This window comes from Carassius auratus, unplaced genomic scaffold (assembly GCF_003368295.1).
Source record: "Carassius auratus strain Wakin unplaced genomic scaffold, ASM336829v1 scaf_tig00215163, whole genome shotgun sequence".
Taxonomy (NCBI): Eukaryota; Metazoa; Chordata; class Actinopteri; order Cypriniformes; family Cyprinidae; genus Carassius; species Carassius auratus.
This window is the reverse complement of record NW_020527959.1, coordinates 465,114-491,490: the sequence shown is the minus strand read 5'-3', so window position 1 is coordinate 491,490 and position 26,377 is coordinate 465,114. Positions and strand designations below refer to the sequence as shown.

Here is a 26,377-nt window from a genome sequence, read left to right as displayed (position 1 = left end):
CCTTTAGGATCATGGGTGGTACCTGTGCTGCTGTCTCACTATTTTAAACTGTCTTTTGATTAACTATTTCATTATTTCAAAGGCTGCAAAAGTAATGTGTGTACAGTAATATAATTTCTGTGTTTTTTTTTTTTTGTTTTTTTTTCTGGGAAGAGTTATTTTAATATAAAGACGATATGAGCCGGTTGCTCGTCAACATAATCAACTGTTTAAGTATAAATAGACAACTGCCTTTATTTGACATTTTATTTTTTTCATTCATATTTTGAACATGATTATTCAAACGGTATGCAAAGCAAGTATTTTCTTGAGACTGACATGGATTCAAAGTTCAGCAAGCAATAGTGTTTTATAAGCATGGCAGTTCGACATTAATATGCACATAATCTGTGGACAACAAAGGGACACCAAACAGGTCATTTTTAAATAGATTATTTTCTAAGATAAAATATAATTACTAAATAAATTTAAGCTTTTCATAATGAGTTTAAGAAATAAGTACTGAAATGTAGTCCTGTATTATGAACAAGTTCAAATTCAGATCAATTCAAAAAAAAAAAAAAAAAGAATATTCCTTTGTCAAAAGATACTAAATTGATCTGTTTTCAGTAATCTTTAGCAAAATGCATCGATTTTGTATAAATCTTCACTTAAATTTTATCCTAAAACCCTGTAATACTGCTTCATATTTCCATATAGTTTAGGGATATACAAACATTTCATAACAAGAAAATACAATATGAATATACGGTACATATTCTCCTTCGTAGACAAAACACTAAAAATATGGTTTATAAGTCTCCAGATACCTCGTCAAAGAGGAATCCCGAATATGCATGAAACGGTACATTCAAATAACATTTAGGCATCTTGGCATATGCAATTTTTTTTCTGGATCAATAACAAAGTCACACAAGCAGCAGTAGCAAGTGTATATGCTGTCACAATTAACAGATGAGTGTAAGCATTGAACATTTTCTTACGTAAAACAGCTGCAAAATGATCAGTGTCCATTTTTACTCATTGTTCGCAAACTCCCCTGCTTCCCAGCGCAGTGCCATGGCACTTTTACGTCGGCCTCCAGTGTAGGGTTCAGGAAACTAGTGAGAGGACAATGAAAGTGATTTAATTTTAAAATTGCTCTTTGAAAACATTTTTACAACCTCTCGGCTACCTAATATAAACAGTTTTTTATTTTCTAGTTACAGATCATTTTAATTCCATATAGTATATATGATATGTACTGTAACTAAATTCAACTTTTAGTGTAACACTGCATATACACTCACCTAAAGGATTATTAGGAACACCTGTTCAATTTCTCATTAATGCAATTATCTAATCAACCAATCACATGGCAGTTGCTTCAATGCATTTAGGGGTGTGGTCGTGGTCAAGACAATCTCCTGAACTCCAAACTGAATGTCAGAATGGGAAAGAAAGGTGATTTAAGCAATTTTAAGCGTGGCATGGTTGTTGGTGCCAGACGGGCTGGTCTGAGTATTTCAACAATCTGCTCAGTTACTGGGATTTTCACGCAAAACCATTTCTAGGGTTTACAGAGAATGGTGTGAAAAGGGAAATACATCCAGTATGCGGCAGTCCTGTGGGCAAAAATGCCTTGTTGATGCTACGGGTCAGAGGAGAACGGGCCGACTGATTCAAGCTGATAGAAGAGCAACTTTGACTGAAATAACCACTCTTTACAACCGAGGTATGCAGCAAAGCATTTGTGAAGCCACAACACGCACAACCTTGAGGCGGATGGGCTACAATAGCAGAAGACCCCACCGGGTACCAATCATCTCCACTACAAATAGGAAAAAGAGGCTACAATTTGCACAAGCTCATCAAAATTGGACAGTTGAAGACTGGAAAAATGTTGCCTGGTCTGATGAGTCTCGATTTCTGTTGAGACATTCCAGTGGTAAAGTCAGAATTTGGCGTAAACAGAATGAGAACATGGATCCATCATGTCTTGTTACCACCATTCAGTCTGGTGGTGATGGTGGTGTAATTGTGTGGGGGATGTTTTCTTGGCACACTTTAGGCCCCTTTGTGCTAATTGGGCATCGTTTAAATGCCACGGCCTACCTGAACATTGTTTCTGACCATGTCCATCCCTTTATGACCAACATGTACCCATCCTCTGATGGCTACTTCTAGCAGGATAATGCACCATGTCACAAAGCTCGAATCATTTCAAATTGGTTTCTTGAACATGACAATGAGTTCACTGTACTAAAATGGCCCCCACAGTCACCAGATCTCAACCCAATAGAGCATCTTTGGGATGTGGTGGAATGGGAGCTTCGTGCCCTGGATGTGCATCCCATAAATCTCCACCAACTGCAAGATGCTGTTCTATCAACATGGGCCAACATTTCTAAAGAATGCTTTCAGCACCTTGTTGAATCAATGCCACATAGAATTAAGTCAGTTCTGAAGGCGAAAGGGGGTCAAACACAGTATTAGTATGGTGTTCCTAATAATCCTTTAGGTGAGTGTATGTTTTTGTATACTTACTTGAAGATCATATGACAAAGCTGAACTATCCATTCTGCATGTTTTCATTGGAGATGAAGGGGATGATTTACATTTAATTGGCACATCATCTGAAATTAAAATTACAACCAAGAATGAAGATCATTTTCTGTCAACATCTTATGCCATGCATGTGTTTCCAGTCTCAGTGATGTAGTCATTACTTCAGATCAATGGAATGAAAACAATTGTCTATTTCTCTGTTAACATGCACTACCTGTAAACAATGAGCTGTCCAAACGGTTTGGAGACATCAGGAAGTGATCCTTAGAGTAAAGAGTGGCTCTTTGACGCTTGAGTTCCTCTTCTCGCTGCTTCACCATCTTAATCTCCTCATCAACTAGAGATAGTGTACTCCTGGACCGCAGCTTGAAAAACGGGTTGTTGAGGAACATCTTCTCCTGGGTTTCCTCAGAGACAGAATTCAAGTTGAACTCTGATGCACTTCGAATGATGAGGTTTGATGTCTCCAAAATTATGACATTAGGGGTGTCTTCAGGTCTCCAGTCAGCAGATTTGGAGGACACCATCTTTCCATGCCGTGGACTTGGAGGGAAAGGTTCTGGCTCAAGAATGATAACATTGTTGGCGCTCAAGTCTTGTTTCTTGGTTGGTGAGGAGGTAATGATGAAAGAAGGCATCTTGTTGCTGAGATACTTGGATAACCTTTCGTCATCATCCTGGTCTTCAAACATCTTCCTTTTCTCTTCGACTTCTTGGCATAGTTTTCCAGAATTTAAGTTGGCAGTTCTCACCCTCATCTGTACACAGTCACTGGAGTATGATTTTGACATTCCCCTCTCACGCCTCAGCTTCTCCTCACGCTCCATGGTTAGGCGAATCTCCTTCTCAATTGGGGTCTCTGATTCATCAAACGGTGATCTATAACTAGAGTCATCCAGACCTGAATCCTCAGAGCAAGGGCTGAACTGGGTGTTCGTGTAATCCTCTAAAAGCGACAAGCTCTCAAGGTCCTTCTTGGGCCTTTCGATGTTGCGGACTGGCGTATACATGAAACTGTGACTACCTTGGCAGGTGCCAGATCGAGTTGTTGGTGTGCTTGGATGGTTCGTCAAATTTTTCGTTTGCTCTTCGATCTCTAGCCACTGTTGGCGAGCAACTTTGAAATCCACATGTTCTGTGCTGACGTTCTCGCTTTTCATTTCCTGAATCACACAATAATCTTTCGGCACCTTTTTGCTGGAATCGGATTTGACAGAATCAAATGAATTGCTCTTGTGGGTTGCTGAGCCTCGTCCAAGCTCCTCATCGTCTTCGGAAATCTTGGACAAGCCGTGAAACAGTGTGGAAGGACCGTAAGAGATTTCTTGCGGTTGTAAAACTGTCTCATTCTCTGGTTGTTCTAGCACTACTTCTCCCACCGGAACCTCCAGCTCTTCAGATTCCTTTAAAACGTCCTCAGAATTCTCTAGTGCAGGTTTTTGAATAAAGAGCTCTTGTGCACTAAGCTCAAGGCTGTCAATGTAGTCATCATCATCTTCCTTATTTATTGAGGAAGAAAAGATGCTCCTCCATTTCTCTGTCTCCGTTTCACTGTCTGATGACGGCGCAGCAATTTCGACCTGAAGACACTCTTCTAATTCATCTGGGTCACGGCAAGACTCTGTGGAGACATCTGACAGAACATCCTCTCGGATGTAGTGCGCAAGGATGGTTTCTTCTGGATCCTCACATCCAAAACTTTCTAATATGGCTTCTTGTAAGTCTATACCCAATGAGTCTAACAGATCTCCATCATCAACATCTGGTTGGGGTGCAATGTTCTCCAATGGTTCCTGTCTTAGTGAATCCTGCCTCTTATGCATGGCTTCATTCTCATACACGCTCTCAGCACTTGACGGAGTGTCGGACATTGAAGAAGTAATTGACTCATTACGATAAAGTTCTTCTCGAGTGTCCTCCAAGACAAGCGCCTCTTTCGGACTGCAAACTTCTTCCAGATCATCAGCCTTGGTCTCTGTAGGAGGTAACCCTGTTAAAATTTCAGCCACAACTTTTGTACTAATGGACTCTAAAACGTCAGCATCATAACAGACATGTTCATCTTTGTTTCCTGTGTCCTTGCTATCCGGTAACTCAGTCTCCAGGACTTCCATTTCACAGTCAATTATGTTTGCTGTGCCGGACTTTTCACTTGTCTCCATGGTTACAGGCTCAGACAGGGACTGCAGCTCTGTATGCTCTGGATTCTCAGGATGTGAACAACCTGCAATCTCTTCCAGTCTATCCACCTCTTCAGCCTCAGCTGTAGCTCCCTGCAAAAGAAAAGACGACAAAGAAATTCAAAAGCAGCAAGAGAAATCTCATATCCCTAATCACCAAAACATTCACAGCATATCAAAGCTAATTTGCACCCACTCATGTTTAGTACAGATCTTATGTAATACATAATTTCCAAGAAAGTTTTCAGGGCTTATTTTAGGGCTAATTTTTAACTCCGAGGGGGTTACCTGAGCTTCAGCTGATGTGGCTCAAAGCAATATTCTGAGTTTAAAATCTTGACTGCTAACTCTCACAAATCTTTTTAAACCACTAAAAGATTTTTAAATGGTGGCATATATGGTGCGATTGCATTCTACGCTGAGTAATTTATTTCTTGTTCTTTAATGTTTCCATTTACAATTCTTTTTAATTTGAGGAACAAATGCAATTCTGTTGTTAATTTTAAATACGTGGCACATTGTTTCCCAAGCCTTACAGTAGCCTATATCCACCTTTTTCGTCGCAGAAGTAAGCCTATGGGTGAGACTTCTTGATAATTGACCACTAGAAAATAAGAAGAATAACAATGTACAGTAAATGGTAAACTGTTAATATTAAACTGTTTGCACTACAAACCAGTGTGTTCATAATTAAGATATTACATTAAAATAATATGGTAATCCCACCAATGTTCAATATCAAGCAGCAAAACAATATTGTACATCTAAAAATAACTGGACACGAACGAAACCAGAAGCTAGATCCATTGAATTTACAAATGGCCGCGCCCATTTTTACGGCAAGAAAAAGGTGTATAGTAGGCCTACAACAAACATGGTATCAGTTAAGGTTAGTAGTAGCCTTCTTGTGAGATTGCGATGATGCTGCAAGTTGTTCTGTATCACTCATATGCTGCATAAAGTATCACTATAGTAACAGACTAATAAGACTCCCTTCCTGAGGGACCGGACTTCATGTTTTGATTCACCAAAAGATCAGACTCTTATGAATCAATGGCATTGTTTGGAATTGGGCTTCATGTCGAGCTGTATTTTTGTGATTCTCTAAAATGAACTGGCTCATTAGTCATTCGTTCGAGAAGTAGACTTGTATGTTTAACACTAAAAATAATAAACGGGTCACACTTTTAGTAGAAGCACTTCTAAACACGTCAAGCAACATCTGTTTTTTCCCTAATGTTGAGACTCAAATATAGAAAGGCGCCATGTTGTAATTGCACAGCACTTAAAAAAAATCAGGTTAGTTAAGTGTTAGTTTCATTCTGCATAGAAATTCTTACCTTTTGAGCGGAGTCTGCCAAATCGCACCTTTTTACATCTGTTTAACACATAGTGTGAAAGGTATTTTTAACGTTACATGCAGGAATTTGAAATTAACCATGGCTTCTTTGTGCAATATATGCAACCCTCTATGGGATTATTCCAGTTTATAAGAAGGAAGTGGAAGCAACTGTTTACTATTGCGCTGAATCATTTCACGAAAGTGGGTTATAGTAGGCAGAAATAAGTCGATTTATTATATAAGACTGCAGAATTGGCTGTTCTCATCGAGCATGAAACTTTTGTCCCGCAGTTAATCAGCATAGGCTCTGGATCAGGAAAGGAAGAGGAAGAAGAGAATCCCTTGATGGGGGAATAATCTCTGACTGAACATCCTCATTGACTCCCATTGACCTCAGGTATTTTTTTTTTCTTTTCAATTTCCATACATTTTGAGAGGGCATGTTATGTGAGAATTAACAATCATTCACACATTTCATGTCGTTATTTGTCTAGTCTTGTTGATGCGCCACTGCAGAGCGTTTGATCGTGGCAGCGTGGTTTGTTTTCATGGATTTTTCTGATCTCATTCACACCAACTGCCAAGTGCCAAGTGATTTGTGATCTAACGCTCAAACTCTTTCTGACAGACTAAATCAGCTGCCATGGGTATTAGAAAGGAGATTTTTTCTTCCCTCAGAACATCAAAAACACATTTACACACTTTCATGCTGAGCATAACATGATATCAGTGCAATATGGAAGTTTTGCTGAAATCAAAATGCACAAATTGAGGCACCATTCACAGATTTCACAAGCTGTTTATATCACTTTGAGTTAAAATACTTTAGCCGTCTAGTTGTTGCTTAATTTCTGTTTGGTATAATTACCACCACTGTGTGAAAGTGTCCACAATCTTTCAAGCGGCATGCTAATGCGTCCACTAAAAACAGTCAAAATTATGTGAAATTACCATCCACTTCAGCGCCTGCCCATTTCACCCCAGGCAAGCTACACAAAGGTCATAGCCTCATGAAAATGACAAGCGGTAAAGTGTTGACTACCATGGCAATACCCCCTACACGACTCCTCCTCTAGCAGCTCAGCTTGTGAGAAAACTTAAACATGCTCCCACTCTCTCCGTCTAAGCATTTGTGTCTTGACAATCTGTAGTCCATAAATTATTCAGTGACAATAACATTTGCATTGAAGGCAGGCGGCAGCACCAGTGTGTCCCAGTACCTACTGTGAGCTTTAAAACAGGAGCCAGAAGGAGATCATCTCCACCTTGCCAAGAAAATATTTTCAGTGAAACCCGCAAGCACTCTGGGCTTTAGTAAATATGTTGCGGATGCATGGATAGGAAGTGAACTTGGCTTGATATGGGACTTATTGGCAAAAAATGTCATTGCGAGATGGTCTGATGTCACTGATGTTGGCATGAGTGCACCTCAGGCCATCTTCCTGTTGCAAATGCTCAACTCTGATTGGTCACTCAGCGTATTTCCACTAACAGCTGCAGTTTTGGCTTACTGATCAATAAGTGGCTTGTCAATGAGGTCACGAGTCACTTTCTGATGGATTTCCTGAAATGACTCGTTCCAGGAATCAATGTCATGGGGAATGTAACATTTGGAAGCGGAGCTATCACTAATCAATACAATCCAGATATACATTCTGAACTGATTCAGTATCAAATAGTTGTGTGCATCATTGTGTGAGCACAGGCCATTTAAAAAGGAGCATTTTAGGCTCAAGGTTGTTCTATTCAGAATGAAATAAGAACCTGCGTAGAGCATCAGAGTAACAGGTGCTGGGGGGCCAGAGCGTAGGTGGCCATTAAGACATATGTGACTGGCACTGAGCCCTTGGACATGGAAAGGCAACGTTCTCAGATGAGAAAAAATGGAGAATTTTGAGAGATTTATCAGCTTGAATGGAAAAATTACTTGAATGGTGTTTGTTTTGTTTACAAAGGACTATTAAAAATTAATTACATGTACTTTTTGAGAATTTATTTTTCAAAGTTGCTTGTAAAAAGTAAAAAGTAGTTTTAACACAGCAAGAGAATAATTATTAATAATGAATATTTATATATATACATATATATATGAAAAGGAATATTAAATATATACTAAATATATAATATATTGTATCTATTGTAATTTTTTTATATAAATAAAAAATATATGAGGCATTTAGACTTAGTGTTACAGTTACAATTCAAAATCTCTCTCTCTCTCTTTCTCTCTTCGTATATGAATGCAATTTAATCAAGAGAATGATCCATTATACAGTAATATATGAAACTTATAATGAATTTTCAGGTTCTAAATGTGGATTCAGTTTATAAAGGAATATACCAGATTTTAAGTTGTATTATAAGCTACTGTATAATGAATAGTGGGTTTTATTAATCCATTTATGCATAAAATGTTACCCCTATTTTTGCCGACATATTAATAGCAGTTCATGTGGCAGCTCTCTACTCTTCTCTGCATTAATGGGAGGGTGAAATGGAGCAGGAGATGTTCTCATCTGTAATCATTTCCAAAGAGGATCCATCCCTGTCTCACATTTACCCCAGGCGCACACACACACACACACGCCTCCACTCACCCACGCGGACACTCTACAACACACACTCACACACCCGCCCACACACATTCACCTGAGAAGCCCAGTGCTGATGTTGTCTGACAACATCTCAGATCTTGTGTTCCACGTTTTCTGAAGTGCTTGAGGATTGTGCAAGCAGCCTGGGATTAATTAAACCGTCACCGCTTCCGTTTCTCGTGTTGTTTCACAGCTACGGCAACATTTTCATGCTTCAGGGTCACATTAGAGAGGACGTTCATGAATACAAGCCCAAAATAATGAGTTTAATTGATATGAATTGTTATGCCAGCTCATAAAAAATTTAACAGCATACATACCAAATATCAATGCAAGTACTTTTTCGATCTTATTTTTCACATCTATGATGCAACAATATTAAGTCGGATATAAAATACAGTATGTTTCAGTAGAAAGAGCAAGCAAAACCTAAATCTCTCTAAAAAAATACAAACTGCAGATAGAAACCTATCACCCCATGCAAGTGTACACACACTCACACACTTGTTTACACAAAATCAAGTGTCTTTAGACCAAATTAGCACAAATCCAACATCTATTTGTCATAGCATCTCCATAATATTACATTCTTTACAGCAACACAGAAAAAAATTAACAACAGCAATCCAACACAAACTCAATATAAAACCAACAGTGTGACACCTGACACTATATATATTTTCATAAAGTAGAAGTCTGACTATTGATAAAGTTCTCTGTGTCCTACCTTGTTGTGATACGCGCAGAGAGAGGACAGGGTACGTGCTCAGCGAATCTGTCTTGGCTGAAGCTCTGCTTCTCTGTAACCACAGAGACTGTGACTTACTCTGAATGTACCAGAAACAGCCAATAGCTGAGCAGCCTCAGCCGCTCCAACACACGCACACGGTTGCACAAGGAATTTCTTAAAAGCTTTCTGTCAATCAAGCATATTCTCAAGGTTCCATGTAATGGGTTTCTGATCATTAGAGAAACTATCGTAATACGGTTTATGACTGTCCTCTCAAATACCTGCCCTCTGCACTGACACAGTGGCAAAGTTTAAGTGACTCAGAAATAATATTGCAGTTGTAAACACTTGTCACTTCTTTTAAACCAATTTTGATTTGTAGCATTCAATACTAGACTGTAAAAAAATAATACTATTAATCTGTATTTTTGTCTTGTTTATATCCAAGCAGGACAAATTTACCTAAAAAACCAAAATGTGTAAATTATTAAAATGTTTATTTAATAGAATGCAACTTGTTTCCTAAATAAAACTTGTTGTAGAGAATATCTTAAGTTAAACCCTAAATTAAATGTATTTTTTTTTTTTTTTTTACCCAGTTGAGTTAATTTCCTGCTTTCTCTTTCTCTAAAATTTCTAAACTTATGGTTGGTGCATTTCTTAATATATTTAGCAATTTTGCTATATTAAAATATATATATATATATATATATATATATATATATATAATATATAATTTGCTATATCAAAATATATATTATATATATATATAATTACTTGAAAATGTGACAGCACTAATTAAAAATATATATAATTACAGCAGATTTTATTTTTTAAAAAAGTTTTTACAGTGATATCTGTAGTGTTTTAATGGTGCATTCATTTAAGTCACCACATATTTGCCTCTGCATAGGACAAGTTTTGGGAGGGAGTAGTTTTTTCTTTCCTTGCTTTTACCAACAAACAACATAAATGAACAGAGCAGTCAGCTGAAGAACATTATGTACAAAAATGAAATAATAAACAAATGTTGTTTTGGCACTCAAATATGATTCATGCCATAAGCATGTTTTTTTTTTTTTTTTTTTCATCAGTCTCTCAGTCCATTTCATCCTCCTCGGGCAATACATGATGTCGAAATAGTAATCTTTTTTTGTAGAGGTTACATGTATTGTCCTAGCTGAGACATTTTGATTGGCAGCGCTGTGGAGAGGACAGTTAGAATATTTCAGTTTAACCACACCTAAATAATCTGCATGCAGCTGGTTAGTTCATTTCAAGCCAATCAAAATCATTAAATAAATGTTTATTTTCTGCGGTCTGTCATTAGAGAGGGTGATGGGATTGCAGTTAACACATTCATCCTGCACTGGCATGCCAAAATCAGCGGATGACAAAACAAAAATAAATGAATATGCAGAACATTGTGGATTTAAGCATTAATTTTGTGCCTTACTTAATGCAAGGCAAGTATTATTACATAACACGCTCTTCAGCAGATGTTATGAAAGACCTCTTGAGCAGACACAATGTCTTAAAAGCAACCAAGGACAAAGTGCTCAATTAAAGCTGATGGATGGGGGAAAAAAAAGACATAAATACCCTAAATCTCACATTACTATTCTGTTGGAAACTGCTGAACCAATAATGAAACAAAATAAAAATGGTGTTTAAAAAAATGTATAATGGTTCTGAAAGATATCTAAGAAATCCATTATGTTTTATCAGCCATTACACACATTTACTATGGTAACTATAGCCTCTGCTTATACCGTAGAAACAGTGTTCCCACAGTTTTTACAGTTTCAGTTCTAAATCTTGTTGTGTTGCTCCAAAAACAGTCAATGTACTAACTAAAAAGTACGACAGTAGCAAGTTATAAACGTTGAGTCAAGTGTAAATTTATTAACTTTATTAAACATACAAGACAGTTGTTATAAGACAAGCAGTACGTTCCACTTCATGCATGTCATGCATTCTTCCAAGTGCGGATGCTTCAAACATGAAACCCTGACAAAATATAAAGAGAAGTGGACCGCTAGGTGGAAGTAAAGCAGCAGTAGTTTACTTGAGGAGACAGGTGCACTTAAGTACTCCTCTGACAGATATTTTAGTTGTAGTCTAGTATTTTTAGTAATGTGTTTTTTTGTTTTTTTTAAAGTTACAGTATGGTTCAACATCAGTTAAAACATAACTGTAGGTATCATGAACGAAGAAAGGACATTTATAAAGCAATTACAGTATCAATGGTTTATTGGTAACTCATGTTTAACCTTAATACATTAACTGATGTTAATTTACAATTTAAATGTTCAAAATTATGTGCCATTAGTAGAACGTTTCACCAAGATTTATAAAAGGTATGAAAGTGGTTGTTCATGTTACCCGGTGCTTTAAAGGGATAGTCCACCCAAAAAAATGAAAATGCTGTCATATTCTACTCAATCTCATTTAGTTTAAAACTTTTATGACTTTCTCCCGTGGAACACTATAAAAGAACACTGGAGCCAACTGACTTCAGTTGTTAAAACATTTCTCACAATATCTTCCTTTGAGTAAATAATAGTGAATAATGGTGAGTAAAGGCCCATTCACACCAAAGATGATAACTATAATGGTAACAATAACTATTAAGTTTAATAATCGTTCCAATTCTGTGAGAATAGAGGAGTCCAATTGCTTTTTTTTTCTCCAGCTCATGAATGATAAAATCATTGATAGCCAATCAAAGTCCATCCTGATTTAAGCTTGAGCATTTAAAGCAGCAGATGTGACATAACGGCTGAAAGTTATTATGCATTGGTGTGGATACTAATATAGTTATCGTTCTTGGTGTGAACGGGCATTCAATAATAACAGAACTTTCCATTTTGGATGAAATATCCCTTAATGTTAACATATGGAACCTTATTGTAAAGGGTTACCAATAACTCCAAGAAATGCAAGGAATTAAGAAAAGTTAGTATGGAATTAGAAATAAAAGTGTCTCACTATTTGAATGGTACCTCTTTCTATTGGGTCTTTGGTTTCATTACCAAGCATCTGTCTTCCAGAGCTGGAGGTTCTGATGGCACCAGGCCTGATCTCAGAGCGGTACACCGTACTGTTGGGTCTGAAGATCTTGCTGTGGTAGCCCAGAGGGTGGTACGACAAAGTTGCTTCCTTGGGATCTTCATCATCATCATCATCACTAATAACTACCAGTTCAGCCTGGATTCCTTCATCTTCCTCATCAGATTCTGCATTCTGATAACCCATGAAGATCATGGTTACAGGTTCACCAGATTCCACCTCAGGAGGGAGGAAGCTCACAAAGTTGAGACTAGAGTCTTCCTGTGGATTCAGAGGGGAATACCGTACAAAAAAACCCAGCCCGGAGTCTGCCGTTGGAGTTATCCCAAGCTGTTCCTCATACTCTTGTACGGGAGAAGATGCAGGGCTCATCCAGGTTATGCCGCTGTATTCACTATTATCATATGATCCATTTTGAGCCAGTTGGTTGGTACCCAAATTCTGGTTTGTTTTAGTGGTTGGAAGGTAAAGAGCTTCTTGTTTGGTAAAGTTCTCAGCCTGAAAGGGACTCTGGTTCTTGTTGGGCATCTGAAGGCCATGAAGGCTGATGTAGCCTCTTTCTGTCCTCTGAGGGCTTGTAGGTCGACTGAATGGGCTTGAAAACACTGGTTCGTGATATTCCACATCTGCTGGGACTTTCTTCTCTGAGGCTTTCATCAGAAGTTCCTCTACGTCAAGAGGGCTCATCTCATTCATGTCACTCTGGGAGTCCGGTCCATCAGGTGGTAAAGCATAGACAGATTTATGGCCATCATCATAGACTTTGATGCCTTCCTGTTTGAGATCCAGAGGTGCGATAGTGTCTGTGGAGAGGATGTGACTCTCACCGGTGCGGAGATCTTTTTGCACACTGATCTTCATGGTGTATGTAGCTGAAAGAAATAACACTGTTTAACACAAACCAAATAAAGAAATAATAATAATAGAAAAAAATTGGATCCATAATTTGAATAAATGCATAAAAAAAATGTTGAGATGTTTAAATGTTTCTCAAAAAAATATGTTTCTTACTATATATTTGCCAAGGCTGCATTTATTGGAAACATAGAGTAAAAACACTAATATTGTGAATTATTATTACAATTTACAAAACATTTCAGCACCATTACTCCAGTCTTCAATGTCATGTGATACCTCAGAAATCATTATAATACTGATTTGGAGCTCAAGATACATTTCTTATTAATATTAATGTGGAAAACAGTTGTGCTGCATGCTTAATATTTTTATGGAAACCATGCACTTTTAATGGTTCTTTGATGAATAGGAAATTAAAAAGAACAGGATTTCTTCAAATTAAAGTTTTACTGTCATTTACAATTAAATAGTGATATAATAATTAATTATATTACTTGAATTATAGTTATTATAATAAACATGCTTAAAAATACCCCTTACCTGTGGTAAAAACACTGTAACACATGGCCTCTTGTGTCTTATTGCTTAAATTAAAAAAGAAAAAACTATAATCTTGCAGTGTATTGCTGGACACAATATCCTGTTCAGCTGGTGATATTTTGATTATTGGGCCTGTTTCATAATTCTATGCCATGCCCATAATTACAGTCACGGATAACATATTTTTTCCTTTTTTAAAAAATGAAAACAGCATTTAGATACCTTGAATTGCTATAATTACACAAGTGGACAGTTTGATGACATGTTTGCACGGTCTAAACACCCTGACGTATTTGTGCAATATTTCAGCTGCTCATTGGATCAGCTAATAGTCGGTGCTGTAAACAAAAGCCTTTGATGGACCTTTTTTTTCTTGTTCCTCAACATTGTCATGTTTAGCTGGCGTGACATTTCTTCTCCTGGTTTTGGGAGTAAAGCACTTTGGGACATCAGGTATGGCCGTGTAGATGTATTGGACTGGCTCTGCAAGAAGCAATGCGAACATCTATTGAGGGAGTGTCATGGGAGAGAATGTTGTACAAATAGCAATATAGCAAAAAAAAAAAAAAAAAAAGGAAGAATTTTCTTTACCTGGCCGGATATTTGCGTTTACTTCCTGCAGGGAAATACAGTGCCAAAAGTGGATTTGATGAAGAGATAAGAAGAACGAAACCAAGTTTCATACAGTACAAAACACACCAGATCACATATCACGCAAACCGATCCCAACTGGCATCAAGACAATTTTATCTTGACGTCAATTTGAAACCGAGGGGCATCTTCACAGCATGCTGCATTGTAATAATTTCCCTCGTTCCCAACTCAAAAGCTGATTCAATTTAAGTGGCTTGGTGTTTTAATAAGCGGTAAGGAGTCTCCAGGCCTGTTAAAGTGATTACCCAAGCAGTACCTTGATGATTTCCTCTGGAGTTCTCTCCACCTCCTTCAGTTGTTTCAGAAGAATCTCCTCTTTTGCAGAAAGCTCCAGCTCTTTTGTCTCCAGAACTGCAATTTCCTGCTCTATTCTGGAAAGATGAAGACAAGTATGTATGTACTTTATTTATATACATATTAATATTTTTGCATTTTGTACAGTTGAGCTTAGTTATATTTATACTAGAAATTAATTGGAAAGGATTAATTGGATAAAGGAAATGATGATGATAATAATGATATAGATATATAAAATATCAAAAAATATAACCAAATCAAGTCAACATCTAACACATACCACACATGATTTTAATGCACCAAATGCTGATTTTAAAGCACTTCACCTTCTTTTTAATGCACCACCTTAGTTTAGGCATACATACAAATAGTAACTGTTAAAGAAAGAGAAAAGAAAAAGGAAAAAAGAGGGGAAAAAGAAGAAAGGGAAGGAAGAAAAAAAAAGCACACTGACACACAAAAAAAAAAAAAAACTAGGAGAGGTGTGGTATGTGGTGGGTGCATGTCACACGTGTGTGTATTGTTATTGTTATTATTATTATTATTATTATTATTATCATTATTACTACAATAATTATTGATATAAATGTTGTTATTTTTATTATTGTTATTATTGATTTTATCAATATCAACATCACCGTCACCAGTAAATATTATTATCATTATTATTATACATGCTATTTCTATTTAAATACTATTTACTATTATTATTTGTCATTGCTGTTTTTGTGTGAGTGTGTGTGTGTGTGTGTGTGTGTGTGTGTGTTCTGTTGTTGTGTTATATGTTTACCTTATGTATAATAAAAAATAAAAAATAGGTACATGCAGAACAGGAATCTGCTTGTCAACACGAAATAAAAGCTTGTCACTCAAAAAAAAAAAAGAAAAAGAAAAAAAAAAGAAATTAATTGGAAATATTTTTTATTAACTTAAAGGCATAAAACAATGAAACAACTGTCTCGATTTACTCCCCCTCATGTTGATCCAAGCCTTTATGACTTTATTTACTCTTCAGTAGAATAATTTTTTATAAAATGCACTGAAAGTAAAATGGGTGTAAACCAACACTGGATCCCACCAACTTTTATTGTAAAGACAAAAATACATTTTTCAAAATATCTTTTTTTGTGTTTTACAAAAGAAAGTGTGTTTATACAGGTTTAGAGGTGAACAGTTAAGTAAATAATGACACAGTTTTTGGGTGAACTATACCTTTAATTTTATTGTGTGCAAACAATTAGAATTGATAAAGTTTCCAGAAATCCTGATTCAGACCAACACCAACATGTTGGAGTCTGGTTATTGTTCATTATTTCATTTAATATTTGCTTGAATAGGAATTGGAAATAAGGAATTTAGGAAAGAAATAATAATAAAAAAGCAAGATTATCACATAAATGGTAGCTAATTTACATCTCCAACCCATGTGCTGACTGATTGTATGCCGTAATAACAAAGTCACGAAAAAAAAAGTGAAAGTCACTCTAACAATGGCAGCTCCTTGTGTAATTTTCAGTAACATTTCATATGACGTGCAGAAAGCCGATGACAGAGAAAATTGAGTGTTTAGTTTCAGAGTTTCAGAATGATCTCCCTCATTTATGTTTAGTTTGGGGCCATGAACCTATATGTCAAGATAACTTAGAGGAGATGACAAGTCTTCATCCGTCCCATGATTGTGATTCTCTTCAGATTGCTTTTTTTGCTCTTTATCCACCTGGTTTAAACTGCAGCGTTCGTATTGTGGAGTCTATTTGTCAAGAGAAAGCTCTTTAGAGATTTGAGTCCGAAATCGATTTTAACAACTGCTTGAAAGCAAACTTCTAAAATAATCATCTAAATAAAGCTCCACAGGGTGAAATCAGACAGAGAGTGTGTATCTCAGGCCATGCATGGGAGCTTAAGAGAGCGGTTCTAGTGGAAAAAGTTTTTTCCTTGCTTATTTTGTCCTTTTGTTGTGTTGGTCATCATTCCTGCTTAAGGTATGACCTCCTGCGTAATGTTTTTTTTTTTTTTTTTCAGACAAAGCTTGTGTTAAGTCGACAGGCTCTCACTGCCAAGGAGGGTTGTGTAAGTAGACAGTTTATGTAATACTGTGAGTGAGGTCTGTCTGTCTAACCCTTGGCTAACACTGAAAGCCCATCACAGTGGTTAAATAAGAATAATCCAATTGCTTCTTTCAGTCAAGAGGAAGCTGTGAACCCTGCACACCATTTCTGATAGAGTAACAAGTATATCATTTGTGAGATGTGAGAGTACCTGTCGATATTGCTCTGCAGGAGAGTAGTCTGCTGTTGGTTTTCTTCAGCCTGGGCTTCCACAGATTCCTGGGTGCTTAATCCGTCCATCAGCCACTGTTCTCGTAAAGTTTTTTTCTATTTGTTCAAACAAAGCAATAGCATCTTGGATCAAGCCAACTGACTTGTTTTACATCACAGTGTTGTAAATTAATATAATAAAAACACGAAATGCAAACACCATCTGTTGCAATCATTTATTCCGCATACAATAGATATCTGTGAGATATGATTGAAAAATATGAGATATTTCAGTATTTTTAAACATTCATTCAATTATTCAAATATGAATCTACTAATATCTATTATTCTATTAAAAATATTTCAATAATACTTATCTGAATTTATTGTTATAATAATTATATCATTTATCTCTTTAAAAGTTTGTGTGTGTGTATAATTTAAATAAATAATTTATAAACAATATATTTGTAATTTAATTTTAATAAGATAATAATGTTGTAGTATTACGAAAAAATATTATATACAAATAAATAAATCTATATATCCCTACTATAAGATTATACTATTATTTTATTCTACATGATATTTAACTAAATTATTTATAAACAATATATTTGTAATTTAATTAAATAAGATAATATTATTGTATTACGATAAAAATATACATAAATAAATACATTCATATATCCCTTCTATAGGATTATATTATTATTTTATTCTACATTATATTTAAATCAATTATATATATATATATATATATATATATATATATATATATATATATATATATATATATATATATATATATATATATGTGTGTGTGTGTTTGTGTGTGTGTGTGTGTGTGTGTGTGTGTGTGTGTGTGTAATATCTTACTATTATCCTAAAATGATAATGATATAAAAATAAATACCTTCATATAAAGTGTTCCATCTATTTTTATATATATTTTTAATTTTTATGTATATTTTTTATTTTGTATGTTTATACGTGTGTGTGTATAAATATTATAAAACAATATAAGTATATAATGATTATTATTATTATTATTCATAAGAATACATACTTTTAGATATTGTAGTTTTAATTTCTCTTCTTCGATGTTTCTTCGTTTCTTTTCTATCTCCTCTCGAATTCTTCTCTTGTCCTGTTGAGAAATCAGAGTTATATTATGTAAAGTAAGAAATATCCTAAACCTTTTTTTCTTTCACCTTGTTTATTTTTCTATTTGTGGAATTAGTCTTGCTATTAAGACAATCAAGCATGCTATAGAGAGAACTAATAGTCTATTTGAGAGAGAGGCTTTGCAGCATTATTTTTAACAGGCTGATACTCACTGTAATAGCCTGTAGTCTCTCTCGCAGCAGGACTTCTTCATCCATCATGATCCTAACGTAGAAAGAAACGAGAGAGAGAGGTATAAACAACCTATTCTTGCTAACAACCCAACGTCAATGTCTAGTAGACTAAGAACAGGTTGGTAACAAGCTGTGATTGGCAAGTGTGGGCTGGCATGAGAGAAGTTTTGGTAGGGGGTGACTTTGCCGGTGGGCGTCAGAGCTGGAAGAAAGAAAGGAAGTGCTGCTGGGGGCTCTTTCACCCACTATCTCTCTGCCTGAAGATAAATGTGAACATAAAAAATTGAAGCGTGTGTTAGTGCATGTTGGTTGATGGTGTCCATGATGTGCTAGCTAACCATTACTGCCATAGCTGGCATGTCACTCTTTGACACTTCATGGGTCAGATATATCCACGTGGAGTGCTTTGTCTGGGACAGTGTAACATAATGTCTCTTGTCAATAAATAATGGATAAAGAGCCTGACATTGCTGCGCTGTTAAAGAGACAGAACAAGCCGGGGTCATTTAGTTTCTGCCTAACAGAAGTGGTTAAGTGCTGACGGTTTTTCATGTTTTCATGATGTCATTTATAAAAATATAAACATTTAAAAGTGAAGTCTGGAATTGCTGCACCAAATGATAAAAATCAAATATGTAATTTTATTAAAAATAGTTGCACCAAATGGAAATGCAATGATTTTTTTTATTTCCCGGAGAAAATAGTACTTGTCCGTAGCAGATAAAGCTGCTATAAGTTTACGAACAAACTGGAAAAATGTACTTTGAAACAATTTTCACTTAGAAATTGCTAGTAAAGTTCACAAATAATTACAAAGAAATGTATTTCGATTTATTAAATAAATTATAATTCATGCATTCGCCAACACAACTATTGATGTTTTCCAAACAGGTTTCCCTATTGCAAATGAGTGCAAAAAGTATTCTCGTAGCTTCATAATTACAGTTGAACCATCGATGTCACATGGACTATTTTATGGATGCCCTTACTACCTTTCTGGCCCTTGAACATTGTAATTATGTTGCTGTCTATGCAGGGTCAGAAAGCTCTTGGATTTCATCAAAAAAATCTTAATTTGTGTTCCAAAGGTGAACAAAGGTTTTACGGGTTTGAAATGACATGAGGGTGAGTAATTAATAACAGGATTTTCATTTTTGGGTGAACTTGATCTTTAAATAATCTCTGGTGCTTGAAGAGCAAGTGCTGAGTTGATTTATTAAGAGATTAAGCTCAATACAGTCAGACAAAACATTACAGTGCTCTATAAATAACTGGCTTGTATGTCTGTCCAGTGCAGTATTGATGTCATATCCCATGAATTTCATTCAAGGCCATTTCTCGAATATTTGGACTTGCAGAGCAAATGTTGCTGGGTTAAGAATAGCCCGCTGAAGACAGACCTCATCCGCCTTTGTACAGAAATAAATACATATACCCTCTGCTGCCACAGGTGGGCTGCAAGGTTGCATGGCGTTCAAATTACAACATGCAGTTACGAAACATGACAGTGACAAAGCTCTCTGGGGCCAAGAATAGAACATGATGTAAAACAAAAAAACTAAAGACAAAAAAACGTGATATACGATTGTACCCCAAAGGTGTTTTTCCTCTCATGTTGACATATTTCCTATTGAAGCAGGAAATTTGTGGCGATTTTTGTTTATTTTATTTTATTATTTCCCATAAATTAATGTTTTCATTTATTATTATTAATTAACACAATTTGCCTTTGCATTTCTTTATACAAAATTTGAGTAAAAAATAAATAAAATAAATTTACTTTTCAATGTAATGTCAAATTTTAGGTGTACACTAACATATAGGCTTGAAAGCTGACAGATATGGGCAAAAAGCCTTAGATTAAGATTTCAAGAGTTCATATCTTTTGAAAAACATCAACTTTTTTATTGCTATCTATATTTCCTGGTTTGTGCCTTGTCTGCCAGTTAAAGAGTTTAAACAGAGAGGCCATTGCAACATGGACAGGGTCACGGTCACGTGTGGCCTTTGGTTAAATGTCAAGCTTGTGTTCTGTTCCTGTCGTAGATGAGGGTCCATGTGTACAGGCGGCCCTGAGTCTAATAATGCCTGCTCAGATTGCACCCATCTGCTGTGGTTAGTAACTGTACACCTAACAAACATCTACAACCAAGCGAACAAAAATGACATTTCCCCTGAGGACACTGGTGTTCACACACTGATAGTGACCCTTCAACTCTTTAAATGTCTCAACACTTAACAAGATGTTTTACTAATATGAGGTGCAGCTTAAGTAGTGTATGGCAGAGAGAGATGCACTTACAGACATTAGTGCATCAGGTTTTGTGAGAATGTGCACTCAGAGATGTCCCTGTCTTCACATACATACCATTTAGCACTTAAAAAAATAAGCATTAGGATTAAATTGTAGCCTGTATTTAGAATCAAACAAATAGTTTTAATAAAACTAGGATGACCAGAGACATAATCACTTAATGCACAAAAACATAGTTATTATTTATTTATTTATTTATTTAACTATAAACATACACAGACACTATTCTTTGGGCTACTATTTACCAGTAATAAAACTGAAAACAACAAATGTGTGGTGTATGGAAATTATACATTTATTTATAATAATTAAAATCACTCCCAAAGTTTTTTTTCCCCCCTTTTTGATGTTAATATACAATATAACTAATTAACAGGAAATTTCTTTATTATTAATAATTACTAATATTTTACTTTTTTAAATCAAAATTAAGTAATTAAAGCTATTAAAACAACAAATGAATGTATGGGAATTTGAAATAATTTTTTCTACAAATTAATTTCATTTGTCAACTTTTAGGAGTACACTAGCAAAGATGCCACCAAAGCTAACAAATATGCACTCAAAGTCACTAAAATCAAATATAATAATGATAATAATAACAAAAATGGTATGTAATGTAAAATAAAGCAGTGAATGTTATTTTTATTCATTCATTAAATAATTTAATAAGCATTTCGATCATTGCTTAAGATCCTTAGAAATGCCTAAAATTGACTAGTTGTGTACTTTGCACCATTAAGTATATTAGTATTTCTATCTGATATATCATTCTTCTATCCATAGTACCGCCACACTATAGGGATGGTACTACAAGAAATTTCCAGTGAGAGCAAGTAGTGTGACTCATCCATTATATTAGATTTATCCATTATAGTCACAAAACAAACAAAAAAAATTGTCTCCATCTATGATGAGAGCTTTAGTTTCATTCATAGTAGAATAAGGAGCTCACAGTCACAGTTACTGTAGTATTGTGTCTCTACAGAGCAGGTCAGGGAACGGCTCCTTGCCTCAGAAGACATTTACCTGCATTTCATCTGACCTCGTTCTCTGTCCTGCTGCTGTCCCAACTCTAAAAATACCACCTCCGGCCATGCACAACAATAAAGTAAATTCTTTGTGCTTTATAATGACTTCAAACTGCAATTGTACATTTTTAATGAATGCTACAACAAGATTTTACACTAATTTTATAAGTGCAGTGTTTGAAAAATGCTCACAGAGTAGAGCTAATTTATGCAATAAATCTGAATAAATTATGCCTGTGAGTGGGAGGATATTATTAACACACAGACAACCACCCACATATTCTTCTGCATATAAAAGTCTCCCGGTTTATTGTCCCAAAGCACTCCAGATCCACAGAACTGGAACTTTAATTCCTGCATCCAGGATTCGGATGCATTATCATTCCTCTCTGCTTCAGTCAGCTCAGATCCCAGCAGCCTGAGGGAGTTAAGACGCCCAGTGTGGCGACAGACAGGAGAAGGTCATGCTGGTTAGTCCTGCCCACGCCGGTTCTCGCTGCAGTAGAATATAGCGTCTGTCACACAGCTGGACTGGCAGTGCAGGCTGAACGATGAGATATGGGCGAACACTGGCCCTAAACCTCTCCTCATGTTTGACTGTTTGAGACCCAGCAGCAATACATCATTGTATATTAGTAATTTTAGTAATTCTAGCTGTTAAGATATCTACCCCTCTCCTCCTCCTCCTCCTCCTCCTTCAGACTATGCAATCACTTTCTTTCTTCCTCTCTTTTTCTCTTTCCATCTCTCTGATTGCCTGACTCAATCCTCACAAGGAGGTACCCAAAAAAAGTACTATAACATTTTTTTAAATAGTGATAGTATGAGATGGCAATACTGATAATGTACTGATAGTATATATGATATGATATGATATATATGATACGATATATGATAAATGATATATGAAGTTCTCCAAATGAATTCTTGGCAATGCATATTACCAAAAAAAAAAAAATAAATAAAAAAGTCAAGATATATTTACGGTGGGAAATGTACAAAATATCTTCATGGAACATGATCTTTACTTAATATCCTAATTATTATTATTATTTTTTGCATAAAAGAAAAATCTATAATTGTGACCCTTACAAGGGTTTTTTATTTTGGATATTGCTACAAATAAAGTGTTCCCGCCTTTAGATTTTCTGTGATTTCCCCAGATTTTGCTAATAATATGATAATACATTTAACAGTTGTTTTATATAGATTGTACTATCATTTCTAGCCATTTCTATCTTGAGCATAAGTGAAAAAGGGAATTAATTTTAAAATGTAAAAGTACAATTTGAATTGGACTTTCAGATATGAATGATTTTTATGCCTTTTTCATTTTAAAACAAACAAAATGTTTTTTATGGTTTTCAGATATTATTTTTTACACATTACATTTAGAAAAAACATTTATAGAACAGTATGTTCTATACATTTAATTAATTAAATATATGAATTTATTACCTTTAAACATACAAAACATTCACTATATTCAGTATATTTCTAATATATAATGAAATATAATTATTAAAATATAATTAATATTATTCATTTTCATGGCTTTTACATTTATAGATGTTTTTAATCCATTTTTGTGTGATTTTCTATTTATTCATGTAAACTTAAAAATATCTTTAAAAGTTATAAATGTCTATAGTGGATATAATCTTACTTTTCAATTTTAGGAGGAAAAAAATATTCAGAAATTTCTTTGACTTACCATTTAATTTATTTTAACGTCTTGCTTTGTAATTTTCCATTATGTTACCAGGTTTTTATGACCAGGGGATCTCTGTATATGCTATGTAAATTAATTAATAGATCTCATGTATTTACATGGCATTCATCATTACAAATAAATCCATGATATTCACTGTACCACTACCATGTCTAAAACTAGGGTAAATGCATGGTATTTTATAATTATGGAATTACCATAAAATATACTATGAAACATACTATGATGACATTCAGTACATCACAGTACAATTTAAATGCCAAGTCAAATTAATATAGTAAACAAGTATTGCCATGGTATTTATCAGTACCGTCACTGAACCATAGTACCACCACAACTTCAAAATCTGTAACGCAATAACAAAAAAATATCCTAATCCTGCTGTAATCACAGCAAACAGCCTCTCAGCCACAGCCAGACAGATGAGAGATCAAAGGTTTGACGGTGCATGATAATACTGATCAAACAAGCTCCCTCACTGCCTCATACGACATGACCGACGTCTGACAGACAGCTAGTAATCTCCAGTCTCTAATCTAATCTCTAACGGTTTAACAGTCAAATCCCTGGGGTCTGCATCCCACACAATTCATGTGCCCACTTCCTGTTTCAAAGCATTCCCAAGTAATGACAGCCAAATGTGTTATATTTAATGAATAATTGAGATAAAAGCCGAGATATGCATTTGTTTTCAATTATTCAATTATTTTGCTTACACCACAAGTACATGTGTTTATCTCAAGCTTAAAACTTGTTCGTGTAACAAACTACTTCCTTACACCATCAATTCTGCTTATAAACAGCCCAAACTGCTGTTACTATTTCAAAACTTTGTAACAATTCAAAAAGAATGTGGCAGAATGATATGGAATGTAATGCGGTCAACAAACCTGAAACTAAATCAAAGCCCTGCAGTATAAAAAGCATTACACGGCTCTCGGGAATATTTGATTCTGATTGCAATATTGTGCTGTCAAATATTTTGTATAATGACCATAACAGTTTAAATCGACTAGTCCAGGTAACCGATTTTCTTTCTTTTTTTTTTTTTTTTTTTTGGAACATGCAAAACAGATTTGTTTAATGTCTTGTTAAAGTCAGCTAGTTGCTTTTTACTAATGTGTTTAAAAAAAGACCAATATTTTCAAGATATTTCAAATTTAGATTAAAAAAAAATATTCATTTGCGAAATTGTATGGCTTATGAATTTTACATTTCAACTTAAAAAAAAATTCAATTGATACTTCTGATGTAAAAAAAAAAGTATTAATTTTCAATAATTTTTCAAGAATTTTATTGAATAGTGAATGTCTTTAAAAGTAATAGTAATGTCTATGGTGGATATAATTGTATTACTTTTAAAGATTATTATTTTCATTACATTTTTTTAATTCCCTAATATTACCAGGTTTTATGTGACCATGGATTTTTTCATCAACTAAACTGTTTCATTTCCATGATCAATCTTTTTAATATGTACACCATTTAAAAATGCCTCAAATCAGATTGGTGGAAATTTCTTACATTTATGTTAAAAAGTGTTAAGTAACACTTATGTTAACCATATTAAAAAACAAACTTTTTTGAGTTTACATAGTCATGCTTTCTCTCATCTTACACTGGTCTCTTTATTTTTACATAATAAGATAATTTCAACTAAAATAATATATTTTATATTTACTTATAATAATAATAATAATAATAAATGGTAATTAACCTCATAATGAGTCAAAAAATGTACAATCAACCAGTCTTCGTCACAAAATAAACCACTCCGCTTCATGTTTGGGTCCTGATCGACCTATCAGAATTAATTTTAGTGTAATCACCAGTTGACTGATCATTATAATCACATTATAATCGGAATGTATAAAATGAGACACGATTTAGAGGTAAAACGTGTATGGAAGCAGTGTGCTAGAATAATCACATGCAGTCTGATTCATATACAGTATGTGGGTGGAAGAGAGAAGCACAGCCTCTTTCTCTCCTCTCTTGTGGTTTTCCATGTGCGCACCGTTCACAGGTACGAGCCTTTACAAGACTTCCTGTCACTCTGTGCGGTCAGCTGAGAGAGAAGGGGTGTCCCCGGTGAGGGTGATACCATCTCAATGACGCCATAAGCCTCCTGGTGCACAACAACAGTGAGGGTCTAAAAGTCAGACCCCATTAAATCAGTTGACAACGGCTTTACAGATCCCCTGTCGTCTAGTCAGGACGGCGGGTAAAAACGCAGCAGGCTTAAAGGAATTAAAAGCTTAAGAATCACTGACACACAACAAAACATAGTTACTTTCATTCAAGTACAACACCATTGAACGAACCGGTTAACCGAACATAACTCTTCCCAGTACTGTCAGAATTTTAAGTGACACGCAGCTAATTACAATTTAGACAGATTATTTGGTTTTATTAAGCTGAATAACACTAAACAGGCAATATTTAGACAGACACACACTAAAAATGAAGGGAACGATACTCACTGCTTATCTTCTGCTGATGCTTTTAGTTAGATGAGAAGAATTCAGTCCGTTCATTCCAGCATGTTTGCATGTGTGTGTAAGGAGTGTGTGTGTGTGTTTGTGTGTCCAAGTGCAGTTACCGTAGGCTGAGGGTTGATCCTGTGTTACCATTCACTGGCAGGCTGCCCCTCTCGATATCTCTCTCTCTCTCTTTAACTCTCCGATTCTCTCGCTTTCTTACATGCTATCACTCTCTTTCTCCCCCCTCCCTTCTTTTCATCCTCTCTCTCTCTCCCTCTCTCTCTCTCTCTCTCTCTCGCTCTCAGGCTGTCAGAGCTGGGCTGCTCTGCCATGTGTTAGCCCACGTACAGCTGCAACACAATGTGCCCACACACACACACACAC

At 35.4% G+C, this 26,377-nt stretch overlaps 1 protein-coding gene across 5 annotated transcripts; it reads right to left on the bottom strand.

Annotated features, from left to right (window-relative positions):
- Positions 1-204: 204 nt before the first annotated feature.
- On the bottom strand, positions 205-26,255 carry LOC113093829 (palmdelphin-like). Of its 5 annotated transcripts, XM_026259404.1 has the most exons (10): positions 26,113-26,255; positions 25,994-26,012; positions 18,413-18,464; positions 18,142-18,222; positions 17,074-17,189; positions 14,774-14,888; positions 14,455-14,479; positions 14,227-14,346; positions 12,399-13,337; positions 10,203-10,596 (listed from the first exon to the last, which is right to left on the bottom strand). In XM_026259404.1, exons 1-10 carry the CDS (start codon positions 26,141-26,143, stop codon positions 10,556-10,558), a joined length of 1,539 nt encoding a protein of 512 aa, XP_026115189.1. In that variant the 5' UTR covers positions 26,144-26,255; the 3' UTR covers positions 10,203-10,555. The 5 variants fall into 5 exon arrangements, with proteins under 5 accessions (XP_026115184.1, XP_026115185.1, XP_026115188.1 ...); XM_026259399.1 differs by lacking the exons at positions 10,203-10,596; positions 12,399-13,337; positions 14,227-14,346; positions 14,455-14,479 and adding exons at positions 205-1,100; positions 2,527-2,615; positions 2,762-4,820 and having other exon boundaries at positions 26,113-26,229; XM_026259400.1 differs by lacking the exons at positions 10,203-10,596; positions 12,399-13,337; positions 14,227-14,346; positions 14,455-14,479; positions 25,994-26,012 and adding exons at positions 205-1,100; positions 2,527-2,615; positions 2,762-4,820 and having other exon boundaries at positions 26,113-26,249.
- Positions 26,256-26,377: the final 122 nt, after the last annotated feature.